The sequence below is a fragment of the Falco naumanni genome, chromosome 4 (genome assembly GCF_017639655.2).
Source record: "Falco naumanni isolate bFalNau1 chromosome 4, bFalNau1.pat, whole genome shotgun sequence".
NCBI lineage: Eukaryota > Metazoa > Chordata > Aves > Falconiformes > Falconidae > Falco > Falco naumanni.
The window spans coordinates 16,903,019-16,928,271 of NC_054057.1; the positions used below are offsets into that span (position 1 = coordinate 16,903,019).

At 37.9% G+C, this 25,253-nt stretch overlaps 1 protein-coding gene across 27 annotated transcripts in view; it reads right to left on the reverse strand.

The window, feature by feature from the left end:
• CLASP2 (cytoplasmic linker associated protein 2) overlaps positions 1-25,253 on the reverse strand; it is a 146,045-nt gene that overhangs the window by 106,745 nt on the left and 14,047 nt on the right. For 24 of the 27 annotated variants that reach the window (XM_040593169.1, XM_040593188.1, XM_040593181.1 and 21 more), the window contains exons 3-7: positions 15,847-15,950; positions 12,242-12,333; positions 11,842-11,917; positions 10,245-10,342; positions 2,573-2,643 (exon numbers count right to left, since the gene is read on the reverse strand). In XM_040593169.1, coding sequence (XP_040449103.1) covers positions 2,573-2,643; positions 10,245-10,342; positions 11,842-11,917; positions 12,242-12,333; positions 15,847-15,950 — 441 coding nt within the window. Of the gene's footprint in view, positions 1-2,572; positions 2,644-10,244; positions 10,343-11,841; positions 11,918-12,241; positions 12,334-12,751; positions 12,791-15,846; positions 15,951-25,253 lie in introns of those variants that run through there. The other 3 variants (XM_040593199.1, XM_040593198.1, XM_040593192.1) reach the window with 2 other exon arrangements.

Consider the following 25,253-nt stretch of genomic DNA (forward strand, 5'->3'; position numbering starts at 1 on the left):
TGTATCTTTTCCTCTCCTCTCTATATTTCTCCCACATATCTAAGCATACCAATATGATGTTTTTAAAACCTGTCATGTGTTTTATGACGTTAACACAATTTTTTTTCAAATATGTATTTGTTTTGATTTTTTTAAATACTTTTTTTGTTTAAATGGAAAACATTTTTGTATTCAGTTCATTTAAAGCTGTGAGTTTTGAGGGTTTGGGGATTTCCCCCTCCCCTCCTAATTACATGCTGAATACAGAGACGAACAACTGACATCAGATTCTTTTACCAAATAATACTGAAGTCACACCTCTGGATTCTCAGAAACTAGGTCAACACAACAAATATTTACCACCAGTGTCACTCAGGACTACGAAGAAGCTGATTATCTTCCACTGCTGTGTTAGTGAGTCCTTCCCTACCCATCATACCCTGAAGAGAACCCTCATCAGTACAGTCAAGGTATTTGGGAAAGTAACTCAATCTGGCAAAAAGACAGTCTTTTTGCTGTAAAAAAAGTCCACTATAGAGCTGTGCCAGTCTAATTATATTAAAGCCTGTTGAACAGTTCTTTGACCTCTCTTCTCACCCCTCCCCCTCTTCCTTTGGAAACACAACCCTTCTCCCTCCCTACCTTCCCAAACCCTACCCAAAATATCCAAAGCACTAAAAAAACCACCCAAACATCCTCAACACTAACAGATGTATTTAGACATTACAGTCTGGCCTTTATCCAGAGATATTTGATAAAGCTAAAACAAAAGCTGGTAACAAGGCTACAGTAATTAAACAGTAACTTTAATCTACACGTGCAAGCAGTAAATATAAATTGTCCTTCAGAGAATAATGAAGGACAAAGCCAAGATAAAGCACTAGCAGTGGAACAGTATCTTTTCAATAACATTAAAAAATCGCCTAGATAGATACAACTGATAAACTAAGTCCAAGCAAAAATACTGAAACCTACATATAAGAGGGATTCTGTCTCTAGGGTACCAAACCAGAATCATAGTAACTTTTGCATAAAAATTGCCACTATAAGACAGAACTGGTTTATACTGTTGTAAAGCAGTATTAATATCTGCACTTTACAGATGAGATAAAAATGGCCTTAAAAAACCCTTAATCAACTCTCTTAAAATAGATACAAAAAGCTCAGATGTGCTAAACTAGTCTGGCAATGTCGTATTCATGTTTTCATATATATTTAAATTACTCCAATGCATTTATATTCCTTCACATGGTTTTTCTCTGTTCTCCTGAGAACTACCAACAGAAAAAAATACATCAAAAATGCATATTTGAACCTCTTAAACCTATGCAGCAGTATTAAGTTTAAATGCAAAAGATAATGGTTTACCCTTCCACAATGAGTAAATTTACAATCTAACAGAACATTTATGCGATACATTTTTCCCAAAAATTAGTATGTTGGTTTTGTTGGTGGTGTTTTGTTGGGGTTTTTTTGTTTGTTTTTTTTTTTTTGGGGGGGGGGGGGGTGTGTGTGTTTGTTTTTTTTAAAAAAAAAAATTAATCCTTAAAAAAATATTTTAGGAGTTCAGAAACAGCAACATTTTATCTCAAAGCAGGCTGTAGAATGGAAACTCTTACTACCTCAAAGGAAAGGTTGTAAAAGCACATTCCTTTGAACCTACAGTCTGGTCTGTTTTCACACTAAAAGCAAAAGGGCGAGAATATTTTAAATGAAAATATACACCTGAATACATTAACAAATCATACAAATTCCTCATATTTCTACTCTTACAGTTAACACTTTTTAGTTCTAGCAGGGCCACCTCTTTAGTCAGTATAGTTACTTTGAAAGGGAAATGAACATCAGAAAACCCTCCCCTATAAAAAAAGACCTATTGATTCCTTGCAGAAAACAATGAAGCTTTCAAAAAAAACTATATTAAAGCCACTGCCACAACACTTCTCTTGCCGTGCTGTTACGTAACAGTTTTTTCTTAAATTATAGTTTTAAGCAAGAATGATGGCTCTGCTCTTGCATACTATAAAATATTACATCAAGAATGCATTAGGAAGCAGCAAGGATTCTCCACACAATATTTTCATTTCATGAAATACACCAAAAATAAAGAACTGCAACTCAGTAAAGTCTTAACCTCAACATTTCAGTGTCTTCAAATGGTGCAGTCACTCATTTCTATGAAACTCCAGGTATCATAATCATTACTCATCATTTTAACTGAGAAGAAATCAAACACATCCATCAGTAAATTACCATTTTCTTTTAGAAACATACTGTAAGATAGGATAGAGGTTCATCTGATCTTTTTTTCCCATGCACAAACACTTTGCAGCATTCTTCTATCCTTTACTGAGCACACATGTAACTTGTTAAAGATTCACTGCTCGTTTCCATGCAGTTTCAACACCTCTTCCAATTGCATTCTGACTGCAGTCCAGCAAATACTTCCAGTAACACAGCATAAGTTTCACTGTCTCATTTTCTTAATAGTTACATAGGCTTCTAGTCAATCACCTCAAATAAATAATGCTCATATGTATTTATCTAGTATTAATCTAAAGCTGATCATAAATAAAAGATCTTTCGTACTCACCACTGACACTACTTAAAATCATATTTCCAGAGTTTCTTACTTCATCAAATTTTGCGAAGATTGTTTGCAACCTGTAAAGAACAACAACAACAAGAAAATACTTTTACATCTCTGAAACCTCCCAAGTTACTGGTAAAAACAGAAATCAGATGATCATCATATATAAAGCAGTAATACAGCATATAGAAAGGATTAAGAGTATCAAGAAGCAATTCCTAAATAACTCCTCTTCAGTTGAGCATCTTCACACAAATGCACAGAAAACTAAGTCAACTTAGCGAAGAACAAAACTGAGCATCATTATTAGCATGTCTAAAATAACTAAAATTCTAAAGTTCAGGTTCAGTAATAGTATATATTGGGTTCAGATGACTATGGTATTACTCTACACACAACACTAAAAAGGCAACAATTTGAACTATGGAATGTTCATACGGGAAAAAAATAGGGGTTACTATTTTATTTGTTCCGAGACAATTACTAGTTTTCCTCAAAATTTCCTCAGTTTTTTTTATGAAAATATTTTTATTGGCACCTCCACAGAAAAAAAAAAAACCCACGTATTCTAAACCTGAGGTACACCCTTCAGTTAGGTTCAACACAAACCACTGATTTAAACTCTCAATAGAAAACACACTGCAAGTGGTTAACTACATGAAAACAGCAAAAAAAAACACCACCAAGAACACCCAAACAAAAAACCACACACACACACAAAAACAAAAAAAGAAAAACCCAAACAAATCCCCCACCCTCTAACTTTGCAATCTAGTCCCACAAAATAGAAAATGCTATTCAAGCAAGCAAGCTGTCAAAACAAACAACCATTTCTTACCACTTCTGCAGAAAACTCAAATAAAAGCAGTGGAAGTATCCCATAGAAAAAATGTGACCCACAAACTAACAAGTTTGCACTGACATAATACATTGTTCAGCTGCAAACAAGTCAGAACATCCTCTATGATTTCTCCAAAGACTCTTCTCCATTTCAGACTACTCGGAACATGGTAATACCTGTATCATGCATGTGATTTCTTAGCTACAAGACCAGCAGGACTGAATCCTGAACTTAAATGCAGAGCTATGAGCTACAAATCACATGACAGTCTGCAACTCTCCGAACAGGTACAGTTCAGCTCATTACCAGTGCTGAAGCCTGTATTACCCAATTCAACATTTGCTAGAAGAGCAAAAACTGAAAGGCTCCATTTACAACTCACAATCCAAACTATTTTAAGACAAACCAAGAAAAATGGGTAAGAACAGTGCTTGAGTATGAAAATTCTCACAATAAATAAAGGGGCAATGTCAAGGACACACAAAGATTTAACTTCAACACTGCCTTATGCACACACCACTTTTACTCAATGACCCGTGTAGAGGCCGTGCGCTCTCACTGTGCACAGCCTACCTCCTCTGACACACCGCATACCCTCTCATGCACTAGTACCTCTTATCTAATAAGGAAGAACGGGATAAAATCATGAAAAGCAGACAGACAGTAGTATACAAAGCCTGAGCCTTTGCCCCCACTTTCCAATTTTTTAGGCCTCTCAAGGTGTTATTTTTTACTTTTCAAATACTTCAAAGCTATCTGCTACAGAGCACGTTTCTCCTGGGCTTAACAGGCCCACAAACATCAACTACCCAGACTTAGCTGAAAATTCCACAAAAAGGCCTACTCTACTGCAAGCATCTAAAGAAACAAAACTAAAAAAAACCCTTAATCATTTAAGTCAATAACCTCTAACACAAACCAGCAGTTATCCTACCATCTCAACTTAACTCAGAACTATAAGTAGCTCAGCAGTAGTTTGCCTGATCTTCCCCTAACGTACTTGTCAGTCTTCCCTCTGGAACCTATTTGATCCTCTTCCTTTTGCACCAGCATTTTGTTTACAGCCATTGCAGCCACAGCAAAATCATGTTGTGGAGTTTATGGAGGTTGTGGAGTCTCCTCCAATGATATTCAGAACCTGCCTGGATGCAATCCTGTGCAACCTGCTCTAGGTGAACATGCTTTAGCAGGGGGCTGGACTAAATGATTTCCAGTGGTCCCTTCAAAACCCCAACCATTCTGTGAAAACAGCTGAAATGGCAGCAATTCACAAATCTCAGACATACACTGCTTTAATATTAAGCCTCAGTCTTTTAATTAAAAGGTCAATTTGTAAACCAAAGGCGATTTATACTGAAATGGGGTTTTTTTTGCACTTAACACTTGAAACAAGTTGTTACTGTATGCTTTTTTGGTACTAGCATTTACTGATGTCACATGGAATCCCATTAACATGCTACGTGCTTTCAAACCTACCAAGCGAGAGGCTCAAACATGAATCAATACACATCGTAATGCATTAAATGCCATCTTGCTTTCGTAAAAGGAAGTTAATGCATTTACTTTGCATGTACCATAGGAAGTATTTTTGTTGTTTAACAGTGATTGCAGGTTGCCCTCAACGCTGCCAAATTCTCTACTAAACACTGCATTAACAGTTGGCCTGGTTAACAAGCAGGACTTCACACTACATCTGAAAGGCTGAAACTGTTATCCTGAGAGAAACTGAACAGGAAGACTAGAGAGATTAACAGATTTCCTTTAAAATTTCACCTTAATTTTTATATCCTGTTAGGTTATGTATTTGGCACACATTTTAGAGGATTCAAAATAATAACAATAAAAAAATCATGCTCTTTTGAACTCAGTTTTCAAAAATGCTTTCCTGAGCATTTTAAATGTAAGAGAAAAACAAAATGCTTCCTTATAAATACACTATAATAATACACACATTGACTCCCACTCTGGGCAAAATACCTGATAAACTACTAACTATGAACATTGAAAAATGCGTTTATCAGCACTGCATGCTATATAGTCAGTGTTGCAGGCTGGAGAACATAGTACTGCCACTCGTAAAGCTTTCAAAGCATGTCTTTATGACCAGAGGCACACAACATGCTATTTTGTCATAATTTTAAAAAAATTCCAGTAAAACGCAGCTGACAATATGGTCAAAGCACTACTATAGATCTAGCCCTCTCTGTAGTACAGCTTACAGGAATTATAACTACAACCTTGCAGACTCTCGCAACAGTTTCTTCCTCCCTCTCCTCCTACTCAGCTCCTTATGCTACGGTCTTTCCACATTTCTTCACATAGCCACAGGCAGCAAGGCAGCATGGGCCAAAGTCTCTAAAATTACTGCAACTATGCTCAATTTAAGAACATTTACAGAAGTTCGACTTCTTGCAAAAGAGAACCTGGCCAAGAGGAATCCAAGAAAGTTTACAGGGCTGGGTGAAGACTGGTTTTGTTGTCATCACCAATGAGAAATGTTCTCTAAGAGCAGCAGCAGCACTACTCCTTTATCTCCTATCTGCAAGCCCAAGCCTGGATATGACATGTACAATCAATCAGTATGGTGATCCATCAATCCATACAAATACTATGTCACAGTGAATAGAAGTATTATCTTCTTTCTCCAAAAAGGCACCGACAGGTCTTCTGCAACTTCACATACAGAAGGAAAAATCTCCATTGATGAAAGCCACATGTTCAGGACAGCGGGCCACTTCTGCATGGGCTGGGTGACTTCTGCTGCCTCAGTGAATGAATGAAAGTATGAGATCGAAGCACTTAAATGGGGGCTTTTGGCAACCTGCTAAACCCTCTCCTACAGCAGGCAACAGGTCTCTATCAAAGGATTAACATATTCTGGTGATTACGTTCAACAAGGGGAATACATGGCCTTCCCAGACAGCTTGAGCCAACATGCACACACATGGAAACACAGATGTTAGCAAAGAACATGAACTGCACTTCAAGACTGAAAAGCCATTATTTATGACCATGTTTCATAGAGGTTTGCATGACAGGCAGAGAGGGATGCCTAAAAGTTTGGACCTTGTGATGAAGAAGCAAGAAAGCACTGCTCCTCTGTCAACAGCAGGAGGATAAAGAAGATGAAAGGGTGGTAACTAGCCTGTTCTTCAGGTCTAAAGTGAGTCTAAAGCAGGAAATGGCCCATATGAAACCTTGTACTTTTTTCCCCTTACTTCCCCCTTCCAAAAAAAAAAAAAAAAAAAGGTATTTTGCACAGACATATGTCCACATCTGGCCACACAGATGGACCTCATCTACAACATGAACTAGACAGATTAAGTAGAATATGCATACCACATAAAATGCAGTATTCAGAAACGCACACTGTAAAGTGCTTTAACATTTCAGGATATGAATTTATGGCCCTAGACATAAGTACTAAACAGATAACTTGTTTTATACATTTACGTTTCTCAAGTAACAGTGGAAAAAGTTGTCAGATGACTTCCTGAAAGATCTTAAAAAGCTTTTAACGCTCAAAGTAAGCAACTGCTATCCAGAGCCACATACACTATTTCCATTCAGGGAAGATCAGTCACACAGAATCCATACTGTAACAAATTCAATTTGGCCCATATAGAACAAAACCTGTTCACTGTTCTTGGTTCACAGCAGAAGAAATGTAACATCCGCTTCCAGTATTCACAAATGTATTAACACCAATATTTACAGGCCCAATACCAAAGGCTGTCAAACGCCTTTGGCAGAGACTTTAAAAGAGAAAGCAACATCCAAATTCCCAACCGCTGACCTGATACTGATTTTTCTGAAAAAGGAATGTGCTTCAGGCAAAAAGCACATTATTATTCTGAGATTTTTAAGTTAAAAAGTAGCTAATAAAGAAACTCACTGATTTTATTTATAAGCGATCTCACAAATTAATCTCTATGAAGAATAAAAAAGCACTGAAGAAAAACACAGCAGCAGTGAGTAAGAGTTGAACTACAAAAGTAAGATCCCATCTTCTTTTACTGAGTACCTGGGCTCCAACAAGCCAAATAACCTTCTCTAGAAAAATGCAGTGTTTTCCACAAAGGCAAACCTACCAGGTGCAGATTACAAAACCTTCTAAGCCTACTAATATTAAATTACTAACTACATTTGGATTTATATAAACACAACATGTATGTATCATTTGCATATTTAAGGAAGTTGAACAATTTCTCAAAACAATGCTTAATTAACTTTCCTGCCTTCCTTTCAGCAGACATGAGCTCTTGTTTTCAGTGCTTTAGGACAGAGTGCATTCAAGCTGCAACACACGGATCTCTAATGTGTAATTTGTTATGCAAACTGAACAAGCCTACATTCTATTAAATCACACACACACCAAATACTGAATAGGGTTTTCTGCCCATATTTATGTTTATACACTATTTTTAATGCCCTGTCATATAGTGAAGTAGTGGCAGTGCAGTTCTTTAAGGCTGAACTCCACAACTGAAAGCAGCAGTGTCTGAACTACAGATTATCTGTAATACCTAAAACCCTTAAAACCTACCCAGACACACAAATATGAACACAGATTCCCCTCAAAGCAATGATATGATACACTATATCAAAGGTTTTTTTCTCACAGATCATAGCTCCTGCGTAACTGCATGAAAATTTTAATGTATGTAAGCTAAGGGAAAAATGACCAGTATGGGGAAGAAATATCTTAAACTAGGTCTGCCTCTGAAGGAACAATGGTCTGAGCTACCACAGAGCTAATCTGTCTTTCCTGAGCTTTGTTAACTACACTGTTACTTCTGTGAAAGATTAAGAAAAGACTACAGGAACTCTGCTTTCTGTCAGCAATTAATGGGTCTGAGACTAGCAGCCTTGCTCTCAACTCAAATCATAGCTGCCTGCTTCGTCCACACCTGAAAATTGCTGCAGAGGACAAAGCACCGAGACTCAGCTCACGTAGTATTTTACACTAGCCTTGACTGTCAGGTGCAAAACTGTTGAGATTCAGTGGCAACAACCCCTTTAACATGAACCAAGTAGAGCCTTGCTTCTTTATGTAAATACAAATGATACAACTATGCTTGCTTTCAGAACAGAGGGAATTTTGCATTCAACTGATTCAGGCAGTCAAAAGGACAATTTGGCACCTTCTGCAACTAAATTAGCAGCTGTTGATTGCTTTGAGGAGACAAAGTTCCTATGGTGTTTCATCCTATTTGGATCCCAAGATTTACTCAGTTTGTATCACATGGAAATGTGAACAGGATTAGTGTAGAACCTAAACTTACGGACAGACCCAGCATTCATAGTACAAACAAAGGCTGCTGTTATCTGTATTTTTTTGCTCTTACTCTCTGTTCCAAAAGATGTCCAAGACTATCTTATTGCAAGAAGGACCTTCTCTGGTATGTTTCAGTTATCTGCTATGAAACCCAATTGTTGGAACTGTAGAAATAATATGACTTAAATTTCTTGGTAACCATGTAATCTCTTATTAATCTACAACTATGACAGCCATATAATAGAATAGAATGTGTACAATTTCCCATTCCCACAGCCAGGGTAAACTTTTACCCAGACAGGCTGAACCCTGCCTGGAACGTGAAACAATAAATTCAGCACCATTATCCTATAGTATTTTGAACCCTACAAATAATCATTAAAAAATTTGACTTAAGAGTTTTTTAGAAAGGTCTGATGAGGTATGGTATCCATTCTTACATTCTCTCTGAGACCATATATCAGATACATTCAGCTTCAGCAAAATCAAGCAGCAAGATGAAGACTTGAAGTGGTGCATTCATTGATAAAGGGTTAACACATTTTAAAAGGCACAAAATGTTCTAATAAAGAATATTTTAAAGATTATATTGTATAAACAGTCTTCCCCGCTAAGTACAATTTTAAGCTCTGTCCAGCTGTCTTAATTAAAGAAATCCTTATAAAGATAACAACAAAACAATGGCTACTTTTATTTCATATAAACTAATCTACACACAATACAGACGAGCCTTTAAATATTGGAATCACTTTTCAGAAAAAGAAAGGACCAAACTATGCATTTTCAAAAATTCCTTGCACTTTTGTGTCCTGCAATGGCATGTGTAACAGTTAAACCAATAAACACTCCTTCTGAATACTCCTTCCTCACTGAACTGCAGAAATGCAACTTCAGAACTGGTGAGTAGTTATTTTGAAAAGCACCTCTCACCTCATTGTAGCCCATAAGCAGAACATAGGGTGGAAAGGATTGGTCTGATGCAATTAGCAAGAAGCAAGGGAGGACAATTTTTCCATTTTAGGTATCTTCAAGAAAGCAGCACCTTGTTGATTGGCCATACTTTCACTGCACACTCACACATGTATGCACACACGTGTCCTCTCTCAAACATGCACAATACATCGAAAGTATTGATTTAAGCGCTTTGGTTGAGACTCTTCTACACTGAGGCAGAACAGCAACTCTAAAGGAACAAGACATATGTATTCAAGTATTTTTCTAGTTATTTCTCCACTGCATTCAGTATATATTTGCTTAATTTTGAAACATTTTTCTACTTCTGTCTAACTCTCAGCTTCTCTTAAAGTTAGGGGATTTTAACTGGTGTATGTAATGCTGCTGTTCACCATACACCTGTATGCCTCTTCCAAGCAGAAAACCCAACAGCAAAAGAAAGTCAGGAATACTAGTAACATCATGACAGAAGCAAAACTAACTAGAAGATAAAATAAAGCTTGTAATAATTTTAAAACAAATGTTTTAGTGAGTTTAGAGTTCCAATAAAGAACAGTAACACAGAACAGCTCAGGATTACGAAACTAAAACAGCTAACCCACCTTCCAGGAGGAATTCCTCTCTTCGTAAGATCTATTCGTACTTTTTCTCCCACATGTCTATAAACTTCTACAATGGCTAGTATGGCAGCATCTCTCACCTGTGAAAGTCATTTGAATGGTTAATTTCAGGGCTGCAGGAATGAAAACAACATTTGCTGATAACCCACCAATAGTCCAGTTTCTATCAACCTGCACGCCAACTCATTTTACAAAACAGTTGAAACCGTGAGGATAGAAGGGAAAGTAAATACAACTGTTATTTCAAGATGGTACTTGTTCCAAGTTAGAGCATCTCCAAATGGTAAATGAAAAAATCCTAGAAATAACAGCTCTAGAGGGAGTTTCTGGGACTGACACAAGAATAATACCTGTGGAAAAAATGGACTTTTTTTAGGACTTTCACAGTGGGCAATACTTCCAGAAGTTAGTCCTTGCTCTCAGTCTCGACACTTGATCTTGTCTTCATCTGTTCATACACACTGCGAGGCCCTACTGGAAAACTAAGGACCTCACTGCCCCCAACAGCAGGCCAAAGCAATCGGCAAATTCTTTACTTCCTTCAACAGGAATTAAGTGGCATCACATAAGCACAAGAAAGGGAGTAAGACAAGACAGGAAACGGGGAATGAACAGTTGAAGCAAGGAGATGGAGTGCCTCTTGAAAAATTTCAAACCATAGTTATCAGAATAAAAACTGCCAAAAATGCATGTTAGTAAATGCCATTATTCTCTATAAAGAATTACTGGAATGACTTCAGTATTGTTCTTTGTAACAGTTCGAACTAAACTCACAATTGCTTGATCAAGATATGAACTACATCTTTACTAATGATCAACAAACAAGACAAATTCTTAACATATTTTCTCCAGAGTACAACAGTATTACTATGCTATACAGAGGAGACAAGGACTTTGCTGCTCCCTGAAAATAAGCAAAGACCTATCCTGTTTATTTGCCAATCTCCTACCAGTGCTACCCTTCTTCCTTACTTTTTTCCTAGCCTCTTATCTCAGACACAACTTCAGATCAAACAGAAATGGGTAAGATCTCTTGATTTAAGGTTCTCTGAAGTTCAGATGTCACCATCAGCAACTACATCTTGATTTTTCAATGCAGAGGTTTTTGCTTAATCAACTGATTTTAACTACAGTTCTTGCATGTGTTCAAATCCCATTTGGATTCCATTTAGGAAATTATTACACATGATAATGTTAGCTTCAGCAAATTTGTCAGACTAGTACAGGTCTCATGCAGGGGGGCCCCTTCTGGAGGCATTTCTTGTCAATAAGAATTTTTTTCCTTTCTTTCAACAAGCTCTGTAAGAAACAACTATTTTCAGTAATGACTAGTTTCAGCCTCTGAAGACAAAACTAAAGGGGCCAGTATATCACCACATGGCTGGCTTTGCAACTCCCATCTTCTAATGGAGGGAACAATTCAGAAGAAAATGGGTTTATTGTTTCTCATGGCAGAGAATAATGATCTTTTGTATACTAACAAGCCCATCAGCTTTTCTTAAATGTCTACATTTATTTTGCTTTCATTCCTCTGTCAAAGTATAGTTGTTGAAGTACTAGCAAGTAATGAAAGCCTTACCTGACTATTTGAGTCACCGAACACTGTACACAGATGCGGTACCAACTTGCTGAGGATTAACGGCTGTGCACCATAACTAAAAGAAAAAAGTTAAATGTTTATTTTTTTTTTACAGAAAAACAGAAAATGCTTTATGCAGAAGTGAACTTTTAGCTTAGCATAGATAAAATACAAACTGACATCAATCAAGCTCCCTCTCTCTCTTACTAGTCCTTTGTCTACTTTTAAATAAGACAAAAATACTGTAACTTTAGGTTTTCTTTCAGAAAGCTCACAAATTGCTTGATTTTCCCCCATTTATTAATTTAATTGAATCAGACTTCCTAAAGTATTAATTTCAGAGAAAAATTACATTCAGAAGGATAGAACCTTTATGTCTCCATAGAAACAAAAAGCTTACATGTTTAAGGTAGCAATAAGACACAAACACACTCCTTCTCGGGATCGGTAATTCTTGTGTTTAAAACCAATGACAAGGCGTTCCCAAATGTACTATGAAAACAGAAATAATTGTCTTTGATTAGCAGCAGCACAACACAACGTAATTCTACTCATACTTCATAATTACATTCATAACAGTTGAAAAATTAAAAAAAAAAAAAAAACAAACACAAACCAGAAAACAGGTTCACTGGAAAAGTAAAAGCACTTTTCAGATGAAATTAACTACTAAAAAGCACAGTATGGAACAAAACACAGATTATTCTTATGCCAAAAACAATTTCTAAAAAACAGCCATCAGAAATCTAGTTGAGTATTTTTATTGTTTGAAAAAATATCTTAAAAACATGCAGAATTCTTACAGTTAACACACACAAAACAAACATTAACATTACAAACTACTGACTCAAACTGAAGTTGCTACATTCTTTATCCTTCATGTTGTTTCCCAGAGAAAATTTCCTCTCACCCATTTTAGCTCATCCTTATCCATACTCCTGTTGCCCGCTTCTCCCCTACTTTTGCTTTAAATTTATTTCTTCATTTTTTAGTTATTTCTTGCCCATTCATTTTAAATCCTTTGCTTCCATTTTTGTTCTGCTTTCGTTTCTCCTTTTGTGCGGGTGCCACTTCTTGTACTACGACACTCTGGCTCGCTAAACACTAAACCCTCATTTACCTTCTTGCACACTCGTTTTTCATTGCCTGCCTTCAGCCTTTCCCTCCTCTGGTTTTTTTTTTTACCTTTCCATCTCCTTCCTGTTCTCTAGCTGTACCTTAAGAGTGCAAGAAGCGTAAACACAAAGCTTACGAGAGCAGGGATTCTCAGTGGTGTTTCAGAGCAGATGCACAGACTCAAACTGCAACTCGCCCAGCTGCAGCGCTGCCATTACAGCCGCAGCCCGCCAGCATCCAGCATCCAGCATCCGCGGGGAGCGTTGCCTAGCAATGGCTGCACACTGGCAACAGCACATTTTGCAGCCCAGACACCACCCTCATGCCTACCCCCGACTGCTGCAATTGCAACCTATCATGATTCCATACAAATCTCCTAAAATCAGGATTGCACAAATGTGCATATAATATTTGGCTTTCAAAAAAATAAAAATTAACAAACCCACAACACGCCACCTCACAGTTATCGATCAACAAAACCAGACAGTGTAAGAGCTGGAATACTGCATCCTCTGTATTAATGCGATAGCACACTTGATAACAGGCACAACATTTTCCAGTTAGAGACCTGCTTGATCATGATCACCCATCTGTGGTTACTTGTTTGGTTGGTTTATACCTCATCACATTTATAGAAAGCAAACCTTAGACAAGCAGGATATGGCTTGCCAAAACTGCACAGCTTAACAACAAAACCCAGGATTTTACAGAAGAAAACATCCTTCCAGTTAACCTACTATTCCAGACAAATACAGGAAAAGGAAAATCTCACTGTGAAGTATACAAAAATACAGATAGAGAGGGAACTGTCAAGCACTGAAACAAAGTAGACAGAAAAGAAAATTTAGTCTTTCACTAAATTAACCCTACTCTAAAGAATTGAATTCTTCTAAACAAAGAAATTCAAATGGCTGCTTAGAAATTTCAACTCTCATGACTTGCTAGCAACAGTTGGTGTCAACCTCCTTATGTCCCATTCATGCATTTATACCACCTATATTCTTATTTTTAAGCTTTCCAACCCATAACCACCTACATCTAACCCTTTACAAAAAAAAAAAAAAACCACACCAACCAAACAAAAAGCCAAACACGTCTGAAAAAAGAAAAGGGACCTGGCAACAAGACAAACTATTATTCAACAACATACTAGAACAGACAAAATGAACTGATTGGAAAGGAACTTACAGGAGTTATCCCAGAAAAATTATTCCACCCAACTCTTCATGTTTCTCTGCAGCAAAGGGAGCCTAAACCTCTGTATTTCAGTGTTGGAGGCACAGGAAAGACTTCTCTGTTTTGGTCCCTGTTGTGAGGATGATTGATGCTTTTCATCCAAATTTTTAGTGACACATAAGCGATCCTGAGAGCAGACAACTGAAGCCAGGTTTCTCCTGCCCTAGGGGAGTTACCAGAAAAGCCATACCTTCTCTTACTTAAACACACTATTCCTTGAACCCCATAGACCTTGTATTCTTTCTGACACTGTGAGTAAGCTTCAAACGGGATGGAAGCTTCTTTCCATCACCTCAGTGTACAGCTCCTCAGAAACTGAAAGATGGACCAGTAATCTACAACTCTTTCATGATGAGCATCTAGCACGAAGCAACAGTCGCCATATTCTTTATCAGCAATTGTTGAAATGAAAGTGTCTCCAAGATGCTTTGCTGCACATTCATCCAAATGTTACCATAAAGGCAGGTGTACCATGAGGTCAGCACGCCAGGTACTTGGGAGCATCCTGGGCACAGGAACAAGTCACTCACTAACTACTTGCACTTAGGCATGAAAAAAAGCTGCAAAGCCTCTTTATCAATGCACACAATCAAAACTTAATGTCGCGAAAAGGTAAAGGCACATCTTTGTGAACGACACTACTAGACTTAGATGCCTAAATCCCAGTCAGATCTGTGACCAAATCATGTGACAGAATGCCTCATGTCGGAAAGGAGATTAGTGTGTTCCTGTAGTGGCCTAACATGCTACCTGCTTTCCCTCTCAGGCATACAAAGCAACACAAAACAATTTTCTCACTGCAGATCGAGTCTGCAAAATCTTATTCCCTGCATACAAACATTCAAACCCGTATCTATGAATAAAGAAAGCCAGGAATTAGCATGCAAAAGAACCTCTTTTTTGTTCACAAAAAATAGGACGTTCACTACTAACTTCTGCACTTAATACCCTGAAACAGATTTTCTTCAGAAATTAAAAACTCGAATAATAAGTTCATACTGACAACCAGGTTCCTTAGAGTTTCAAATAACATCATTGATCAAACAATATAATCCTGTTCAACAACCCTACATTTTTCAGACTCAAAGAGCAGAGATATAAGATTTAGCACTTGGAAGCCACATAACAGAACTCTAAAAAGATTTGCTTAACTTAAACTTCAACCTAAGACAAGTCAGAGGGCAACTTGTCCCCACCTAAGTTTGTCCAAGGTTCACACAGCATGTTTGTCATACATCTAGAAAGTCAGATTTAAGTTAGAAAGCACCATCTCAACTGCAGGACTATTCCTACATGTTGAAGTACAAAGCTAGTTTTAAAATAAATTCAGAGTTAAATAAATTTAGTTATTCCCATTATGCAAACTCAAGCCCAGGAGGATGCTTCAAACATGATTTAATTAACAAAGTCCTGCCACATGACATGAAAACATCTACTCAGAATTTACCTATGATATGCAAAAACTGCAGACTGTACTGTGCCAGATTTTTATCTCTAGCTGAACAATGCATGAGCATCAATCCATTAAGAATATCCTTAACATTTACACCATTAACAGTCACCATTACTTTGTAACATATTCAAAGTCAAGATTGTACATAAGCCACAAGCTCACTGGAGGCCTCCATCTAAATCTATATTAAGTAATCATACCATGGGCGGTGCTGCTTCATCCATCAATTTCAATATAAGGTTCTGTGCTTGCTCTCGAACTTGGTCTTTGGCATCTCCCATACGATCTATCAAAGGCAGGAGAACTACATGAGAGGGGAAGAAGAAAAAGAAAAACGATTAAACACCCAATGAAGTTTTTCTAATACTTAAGGATATTTCCTGAAACAGATTTAAGATACATTTCTGAGTACGTTACGAGACTAACAACAAATGCACTGGATTGAAATTGAAGAAAATAGTACCTTCCAACAGGCTAAAAAGAAAGCAAGCTTCTTGCCTTAAAAACTGTATGAATTACTTCAATTTTATCTTCAAAAAGTACTCTAGTAGCTTCTGAATGTCTGTTTTTTCTGTAAAATAACGCTAGGCCTGGTGAGTTTAAAAATCAGCGGGATTTTGCTGTTTAATTACAAATATTTTTTTAAAATCCTCCTATTCACACAGTGTATTTTCTATAAACTTGGCCTTACTTCAGTAAGTACTGATACTGCAGTATCATAACAGTTACTATTGCATGATATCTGATGATTTCACATGCTAAAAATCAGAACCCACTCAAAATGAAGGAACTTGCTAATTCTTCTCACTTACCCAGAGAGAAGTTTATAACTACATCAGATACACAAATTAATGTTATGCTATTTAGGAAAATTATCTGAATGAATGCCTAGATCAGCATTATGCAAGGCACCTTGCCATACTGGTTCCCAGTCCTCCATCTGGGCCTACACATGTGCTCGGTGAGGTTCTTCCCCCCAGAGCTTTTGGTACAAGCCCTTCAAAATGAGGGGTGATGCACACCAAGTGTGCCGCCTTCCCTCAGGAAGTACAACTGACACAGGATCCGCACAGATGTCATCTCACATGGGTCAGTGCTTTTAAAGTTACTGTAAGCACATGAAACACCAGCTAGAAAAAGCAGTCTCACATGCTACCAGTAACATTTATCCGCCAACAGCTCAACCTTCTGTGTTTGCTTTTGTTTCTGATATGATCCATGGTTTTCTAACAGCTGCAAGTATCAGTCAGGTAACCTAGGTGGAACTTACTCAACACAGTCCACCACACCCACCCAGCCCACCCTTCTGTTCCTGCACTTCAGTTAAGCTGGGGCTAAGCCTGCAATTGCCATACCACTTATTCCAAACGTCTAAAGCTGACATAGTATTTACCTTGAGTCTCTTTGAGACTTGCTCATATTCCAACAACAACAAAAAAGATACAGTAACAGCTAAAATCACATTTGTCTGCACTTGGTGTTACATGTCAGAACACCTGAGAGTATTTTCCAGTTGCTGCCTGACCTCTCTCAGCTGCTGGCTGCTATAAAATTAATTTCCCTATTCTAACAGAACAAGTAACTGTATCGCCTTTTTTTTGAAAGGGAGATCTGAAAGAATTTTAACAGTACTTAATCATTTTACAGCAATAACTAAACAATTGAGCTGCCAGCAGAAGTAAGGGAACAGAACCAGTAACTCAGGAGATGTCCTCAGTCCTCTGTTCCTACATTAAATCCAGCTGCCATTTCTGTACCATCATTATTGCTGGACAAATACACAGCTGAAGTTTCAACCTCCCCTCCTGCTGCATCTGAACACTTTCTAATTGTTCTAATTAAACATTTAGTTCTACCAGCTCTGGATATGCCACTGGCATCTTTAGCTATCAAATTTTTGCATTTTTCATCCATCTTCTTTTCCCATTCCCTGCTGAATAAATTATTACAGCTACTTTCATTTTACAGTTTCAAGAGAAGGATTTGTGGGTTTTTTGTTTTGGGTTGGGGTTTTTGTTGTTGCTTTGTTGGTGTGGGTGTTAGTTTTTTTGTTTTCATTTGGTTTTTTTGAGGGATGTTTTTGTTTGGTTTGGCTTTCCTTCCATTTTATGAACGCAGAGGAAACATCCAGAATTCAAGAAGTGATTTTTGGGAGTACACAGCTGACCTCTTGTAAACATCCCATCACTCATACACTCACTGATTACGTTTTTCTTGCCAACAGTACTTTTCATTACTGTTTTCAGCACTTCTAAACTGACCTTTTACCCATACCATATGTTACTGGTGAGGTCTGCTACATTAACCTGACTGTTGGGCAGCTGAAGGCAACTCCGGCTTTGCAGAGAGGGAAACAACACAGCCACTGAGAAGCTGGTTCCAGTGGAGGGAAACACAGCGAGTGCCAGTCCTGCAGGAACACGGCTCCTTTGTGACTAATTAGCACACTGAGTCAGTTGACAGAGCTGCAGATAACAGGGCTCGACTCACTGGTATCACCAAGGCAAGCACAGAGAACAGCTACTAGAGGCTGCTGAACAAAGATGAGGTCACCGAGTTAAACTATGCTATGACGCAACCTGCAGACTTCAGCGCACACAGCTACTGAACACGCCGCCAGCCTCTGTCACTTGTGGAGCTCTGACAGAGAGAGAACCTGCTGTGGGAGCTGTTAAAGGACCCAGATGTCTGCAGCCTTGACTTGTTTTTCCCCTAAATCTCAAGTTTCTTTAAGACCCCATAAGGCGGCATGACACATTTTGTTTGCATAAGGCAAATGAAATTAGGCTGTTGAATGTTGGCAGCCACCAGCTGGTTTTCAGTTTGATAGGTCATCTTTTCTGACAAAATAAGGTCCAACAAGAAATTATTTGAAGTTGGTTGCCTATTGATGAAGTTTCAGAATGCCCAGCCAGAGGGGATCTTCACCAAACGTATTTAAATCTGAATTCCTAATGCCTTTGTCACTTTTCCCCCAAATATTAAAGATACATCTAGGGAGAGCTATAGTGAAAAACAGCTTAACTGCATTAGCTGTCCTTTGTATGAATGAGTGGGAAACATCTTTCCAGATAACAATTCTGAAATTTGGGACACTCAGGGCCATCCCAGCATCCTGTTTTGCTAATCAACCTTCTCCAAGCCTCCTGGCGTCTCCTTACTCTCTAGTCTTCCCCGCCAACATCAGAGCACAAAAAACTTAAAGAGTTATCATAAGAAACCTCATCTAAGCTCAAAGCAAGCAATTACAACTTAGCATCAAAAATGACAGTACAATACAGGCTTTCTGCACCAAGATAAGCCAGTGCTGTCTCTAGAAAGCAGCAGCTTTGCCTGCTCACTACACCACATCCTCGTTCCCCCTCACAGCCCATACCACCCCTTGTATCAATATTTGTCTGTGTACAAGGTGAACTCAGGACAGAATTCAGGCATCCGAGATGATACACATGTCAATCAAAAGCATGAGCAAAGAGATATGTTGGAACTGAGCCATCAGGAACTGCCTGTGCAGGTTTTTGCACCTTAGGAATCGTCTACTGAGTGTTTGCGCACTAAGATTCTACAAAAAATTTTTACCTTGGCCAGCTTTAGGAAGGTTTCTATCCCTACCAGGAACAGCATAAGTCATACTTGCAATACAAAGGCACCCTTTACCAAAATCAGGTTTCTGCTTTAGAAGATTACAGCACTAATATATCCCAAAGAATGGATGACCAGAAAATACATCACTAAGGACAATGCTTTTTTATTTCTCCAACTTCATTCCAAATACAACCCAACAATCATTCTGGCTGATACTTTTCCTTTGAAGCTTTATATGCTTTCTCATCAGCATTATCAAATTAGCAACCTTTTTTATGCTGCAGTGCAAATATATGCATTGGGTTGTTTCTGGCATCAGTCTGCAAACTAGATCTCAAATGGATGTTGGAGTTAAAAGAAAGGTGAGTAAGGAGAAGTAGGACCATGCACAAAGTCAGTATTCAAACTGGTAGCCTCCTAACAACTTAACCAGTGAAGTATATAATTTGTCACATTCTGTACAGATTCATACATTCCTACTGTTTTATATTAACCTTATCCATCTTACGTCTTCTATTGCCTAGTTCCTTTAATTATTTCTATGGGATTCTGGAAAACCTAATAACCTATGACAGATTACTTCCTTTTATTTAGTTCTGCTGATATGCAGAGAAACATTGCACTAAATTTAGGAGACACTGATTCCCTTTGCAGTTCCTAGGTATTCTTTGCAGACCCAAGTTGCACTATATGCCATTCAGTTTGCCTTTATGCCAATTTTAGGATATTGACAGTTTCCTTTCACTATTAGCCAATCCTAAGTTTTTCCTGCTAAGTTTTCTACATTGTTATGCCATAATTTTACAGGTTTTGATTACTAAAGAAAACTCAGAAATGTTAGTAAAAATATTCTATAGCACACATTAGTTCTACCAGATATACCTCAAACTGGCTGGCTGTTTACACCTGAGCTATTAAATCCCTAACAGAGTTTATTATCCCATCAGTTTCTTTTCCATCATTTACCTTCCTTCTCTTGGCTCAATAAACCTAAATAAATTTTCATTTACACAAATTCACATGATGATTTTATCACCACTAGCTGAACAGCAGATGTAAGTGTTAAGGTCCAACAGTACGGCCCTGAAAGATTAAATATTTATTTCCTCTACCAGGACAGATGATAAACAAGCAAATCACAGAAGTCAACGCCTCGAATGGCACCCAATGTATTTTTAAAAATCCTGAGCAGCTTAACTGCACGATGCCCCGCAGCAAAGAATGCCACAGGTAGCACGAACAATTTCTTTTTGTTAAACTTTAACAAGAGTTCCTCCTCTTACAACACAAGTATGGAGCTTTCCAGTTTGTATTATCACACACAGCTCCCTCTCTATTCTTTCTCTCTTGACCACTTACACTTTCTTTTTCTAAGTGCCTATGTTATGTACACCCTCTCACACCTACCCATTTCTCAAAACCAACTTCAGATAGTCCATGTCTGCTCTACTGCAAAGTCTTATGAAAAAGCATTAAGCAAATAAGAACCTTTACCAAGGAAACAACATCAGTGTTGGCAAAAATGTTATTACTGAAAAACTCAACTTCTTGTCTTAAGACATTAAAAGAAAAGGCTTTCAGGACGGAAACAGATTAAACCTAGGCAGCGGTATCTTCCTAGTTTTCTCAGAAACCTTGCCAGCTCAGGCAACAGTATTAAACAGCTGCCATTAGAACACAGGGCGGGAAACAGCTGCCTCTGCAATTAGGGCAGTCTCTGCTCTTCTGGATAAAATGCACAGGAGAGCAAGGAACCCCACAGAGGCTCCTACGGGGCCAGCAATAGGGCTGGTCTGACAGACCCACATGGCTAAGGGCTACTTCTAAGCAAAGAATCATTAGCAGGGTCTCAGAGAAGGCCTCACTGTTCCCCTCCTCGAGATAAAGCCCACTCCACAATAAGTTTCATCAAAAGCCATCTCAGACATTAATGTGCTTATTTGGGTCTCTCCAGGAGCCAACTAAGAAAAGCTCTGACAGGATTAGTGAGATCTGCTCTTCATCACTAGTAGTGGAAGGGAAAACACAAACACTTTACAATACATCCATGAATCTATCAGGGTCTCAGGAACGTAAGAGAGCCTTCAAGTTCAAAGAGTTTCAAGAGGTGTATTAGATCAGCAAGAAAACTAGCAAGGTAGAGAATAAATGTTCATGTCATCATCTGATTTTTTTTTAGCTCTAGGCTAGGTTTTTACACAACTAGTATGAATTAGACCCAAACAGAAACCAAGGAAGGCTAGGATTTCTCTACTTTTATTTAATGGCATTGCATTTCTAGGTGTCATACAGTGAAGTGTCCACAGACAGCATACAGATGGTATTCTAAATCACAGCCTATCACTCAGGCACGGATCACTCCAGATAAAATTCATTCCCACTACTAATAAGTTCCAGCACTAGCCAAACAGGACATAAAAAGCTTTAAAAGGCTGCACAAAGGTGGTTTGTTTGGGTTTTTTTACATGAAAGCTTTAAAGAACCTGTCACCAAGATAAAAAAAGTCACAGCTTAAATCAGCTATGATCATTAACTACACAGGGAAACAAAGAAAGTTTAAGGATGCTCTGAGATGTGGGAAGTTAATCTTTTTGTTAAATTTGAAAACATAAAAGCCGTTAAAAACTTCTAGAGAAAAAAAAATACAAATAATGGAGTATCCTCTAAAAGCCCTTCCTAAAAAGTCTTAAATAGGATTTTCTTAAACAGTAAAATTCTGGCTACAACAGATATCCAACACAGCTTTTCATGAGGTCAATAAGCAATAAAAGGAAAAAGATAGTATCAGACAAAACACAACCTGCATTTAGATACAACGAAGTATCTTTGAGACAAGACTCTCTCCCATAACGTAAAGCAAGCTTTTCTATTTATCTGAGCAACTCAATTTCTTCAATTATTTAATTCCAAAGTTTTATCTAGCATTTGAGATTGGCCGTACTTTAAGCAAACATGGGCCAGATGATCTTGAAGGTTCCTTCAACCTAAATTATTCCAGGTTTTACATTTCTGTGTTCTGCAAGCATTTGTCATCTGCAGATGCCACAGCATATCATGCCATTAGTCTCAACGTTTAGATGAAATTAGTAAAAATGAAAAATAAGAATAAAAATCAGTCAGTTCCTAAAACCTGAAAATGCAGTATTTTTCTACATGCCATATACCCACGGTAGCTCATTCTGAAAGAGCTCTTGGTTTTCATGGGGTTGAGGAAAGCATGTCTTCATACATCATTAAAGCCACTTACTAAAGAGTCACATCTTGATTAAACTGCATGTTTAAACCTTTTCCATCCAAATATTTTAATCATTAAGCAGGAAAAAAAGCAAAAATAAAGAGTTTGGGTGTCACTTATCTAAATGCAGTCTTACTCAAGTATTTCCAAATTTTTGTACCATATGTTTTTAAAGCAAATTCACTCAAAAAATGAATGCACACACCAAGTCCTTACAAGTGATGTAAAATACATCAGGCAACATACTTGCATGCTTAATTATAACAATAAATTTGAAAAAGCATTTAAATTATTCTGAAGAATCTAATTTAAAGGTCCTTCTATCACTTCTAGAAGCCACCTGGGAAAGAATTTAAACACTTCAAATTATTTTCACATCTTCGTACATAGCACTACAATTATCTTCCAAAATTATTTTTGCCTACTAGTTTCTTTTTACACTAGAAAGAATTTGAAACTGCTATTATACATACACCCACACACTTACATATGGAGGGTTGCGTGTAAAATGTGAATCTATATTCAGACTTACACATATATGTACATATCTGAATTTAACATGTGGATCTGTTTGGTCTTTTTAAAGTGACCAGTATCTTTCCTTTAATTTGCAGATAAATAAAATGTATTTTGCAACATCTTGTGAGGTTGTATGTGAAAGTGGATGACAATACGATTATACCCTACACTAATGGGCAGTTCAATATATGCAGGAAAAGTGTCATGATATAACGCCACATTAAAACTAAAACAGATTCCATATACCTTCAGTATACTTTTTCTTTTCCCACTCCTTTGACAATAACAAGAGGGCAAAGTAACATTCACTCCTCTCGGAAAACAAAATTCAAAGTACGAGTAGATACTTTTCCCAGAAACTATCATCCAGTCACATCTGCCCGTAATTCTGATATTCTGTTTTATTCCTGATATATAGTATTTTAATAATTAATAACATCACCTGGGAAAATATTCTGACAGGGTAATTATGTACCTCTTATGTAATCTCTTTTAATCACAGAACAAGCAATAGTATTAAATACTGAAATATGTAACACTCAAGCACTCCATCTGCTTTATTTTTTCTAGAATATAGCTACATAGTCTTATGAACTAACACATACCCAGATATTTATTGCTTGCAAAGTGTTTTCAAGCATCTTCACTGGAAGTACTAAAAAAAAGATCCCAAATTTGTGAGTCCAAGTGCCCAGAACACTGATGCCAGCTGCAGAGAGCGTGTAATGTGGTTAATAATAAAAGGATAACACCTTGGAAGAAAGTCACTGCAACATTAGATTGTTGCCTAGGGAACTGAATTACACCTCTTATCAGGCATTATACTTCTATATAAAGATCACTAACAAGCTCTTCGGAATATTTAAAAGCATCTGTCCTACAACTATAGTATTGATTTTGCCCAAATCTAATTTATGGCATATACCTAGGCTGTAAAGATAGAAATAATAATATTTTTACTTCTTAACAAAAAAAGCCTGTAATGCTTTTGGGGGTGAATATTCAGTCACATTATTTTTTGCTGTACTTAAAGAAGTCTATCCCCATCATAACTGAAAAGGAAATTTAAGGGGGGGGGGGGGTGTATGGAATGTTTTGCCATGTTATACTTGGGTAATATGTTATACTTCCATCATTTATTGAGTTCTGAATCATGAATAAAAACATCTCAGGGTCACAAAAATATAATATTCTTTATTTAGACAAAAATACATTCAAGGTTCAAGGCATTTTTTGACAAAGCAGAGCTGTAAGAGTGAAACTTCACCTAGAAAATACGATTCCTTTTATTTTAAAGGCAGAAAACAGATTAGATATTTCATATATACATCTTCCTTCTCTGTATTCATGATGGAATCCTGATCTCCAGTGAGAATGCAAGTGCCTACAATAACTTACTCCAATAAGTGAGAAGTTAACTGTATTTTCATAGAGTCATGGAATTGTTTAGCTTGGAAAACACTTCCAAGATCGTTAACCCAGCACTGCCAAACCCACCGCTAAACCACGTCCCTAAACACCACATCTACATGTATTTCAAATACCTCCAGGCATGGTGATTCCACCACCTCCTTGGGCAGCCTGTTCCAATGCTTGACAGCCCTTCTGGTGCACTAATGTTTCCTAATATTCAATCTAAACCTCCCCTAGCGCAACCTGAGGCTATTTCCTCTTGTCCCATTGCTTGTTATCTGGGAGAAGAGACTGACCCTTCTCTGCCTACAGGCTCCTTCCAGGTAGTTGTAAAGAGCAACAAGGTCCCCCCTGAGCCTTCATTTCTCCAAGCTAAACAACCCCAGCTCCCTCAGCTGCTCCTCAACCCTTCACCAGCTTCATTGCCCATCTCTGGACACGCTCCAGCACCTCAACATCCCTCTTGTAGTGAGGGGCCCAAACCTGAACACAGGATTCCAGGTGTGGCCTCACCAGTGCTCAGTGCAGGGGGACAATCACTGCCCTGGTCCTGCTGGCCACACTATTTCAGGCACAAGCCAGGATGCTGTTGGCCTTCTTGGCCACCTGGGCACACTGTGGTGCACTTGATGCCCTCACCCGCATCATTGATAGAGACATTAAACAGAACTGGCTCCAATACTAAGCCCTGGGGAACACAGAAGAGGTCTGTAAAATGAAGAATCACAGTCAAGAAGATAAAAAATTATGGCTTTCCTCTGACAGAAGACCTAGCAAGCATCGAGTCATCTGGCAGCCAGTCCAAAACAAAAGCTTTGCATAATTAAGCATTACTACAGAACACTGCAGAAACCA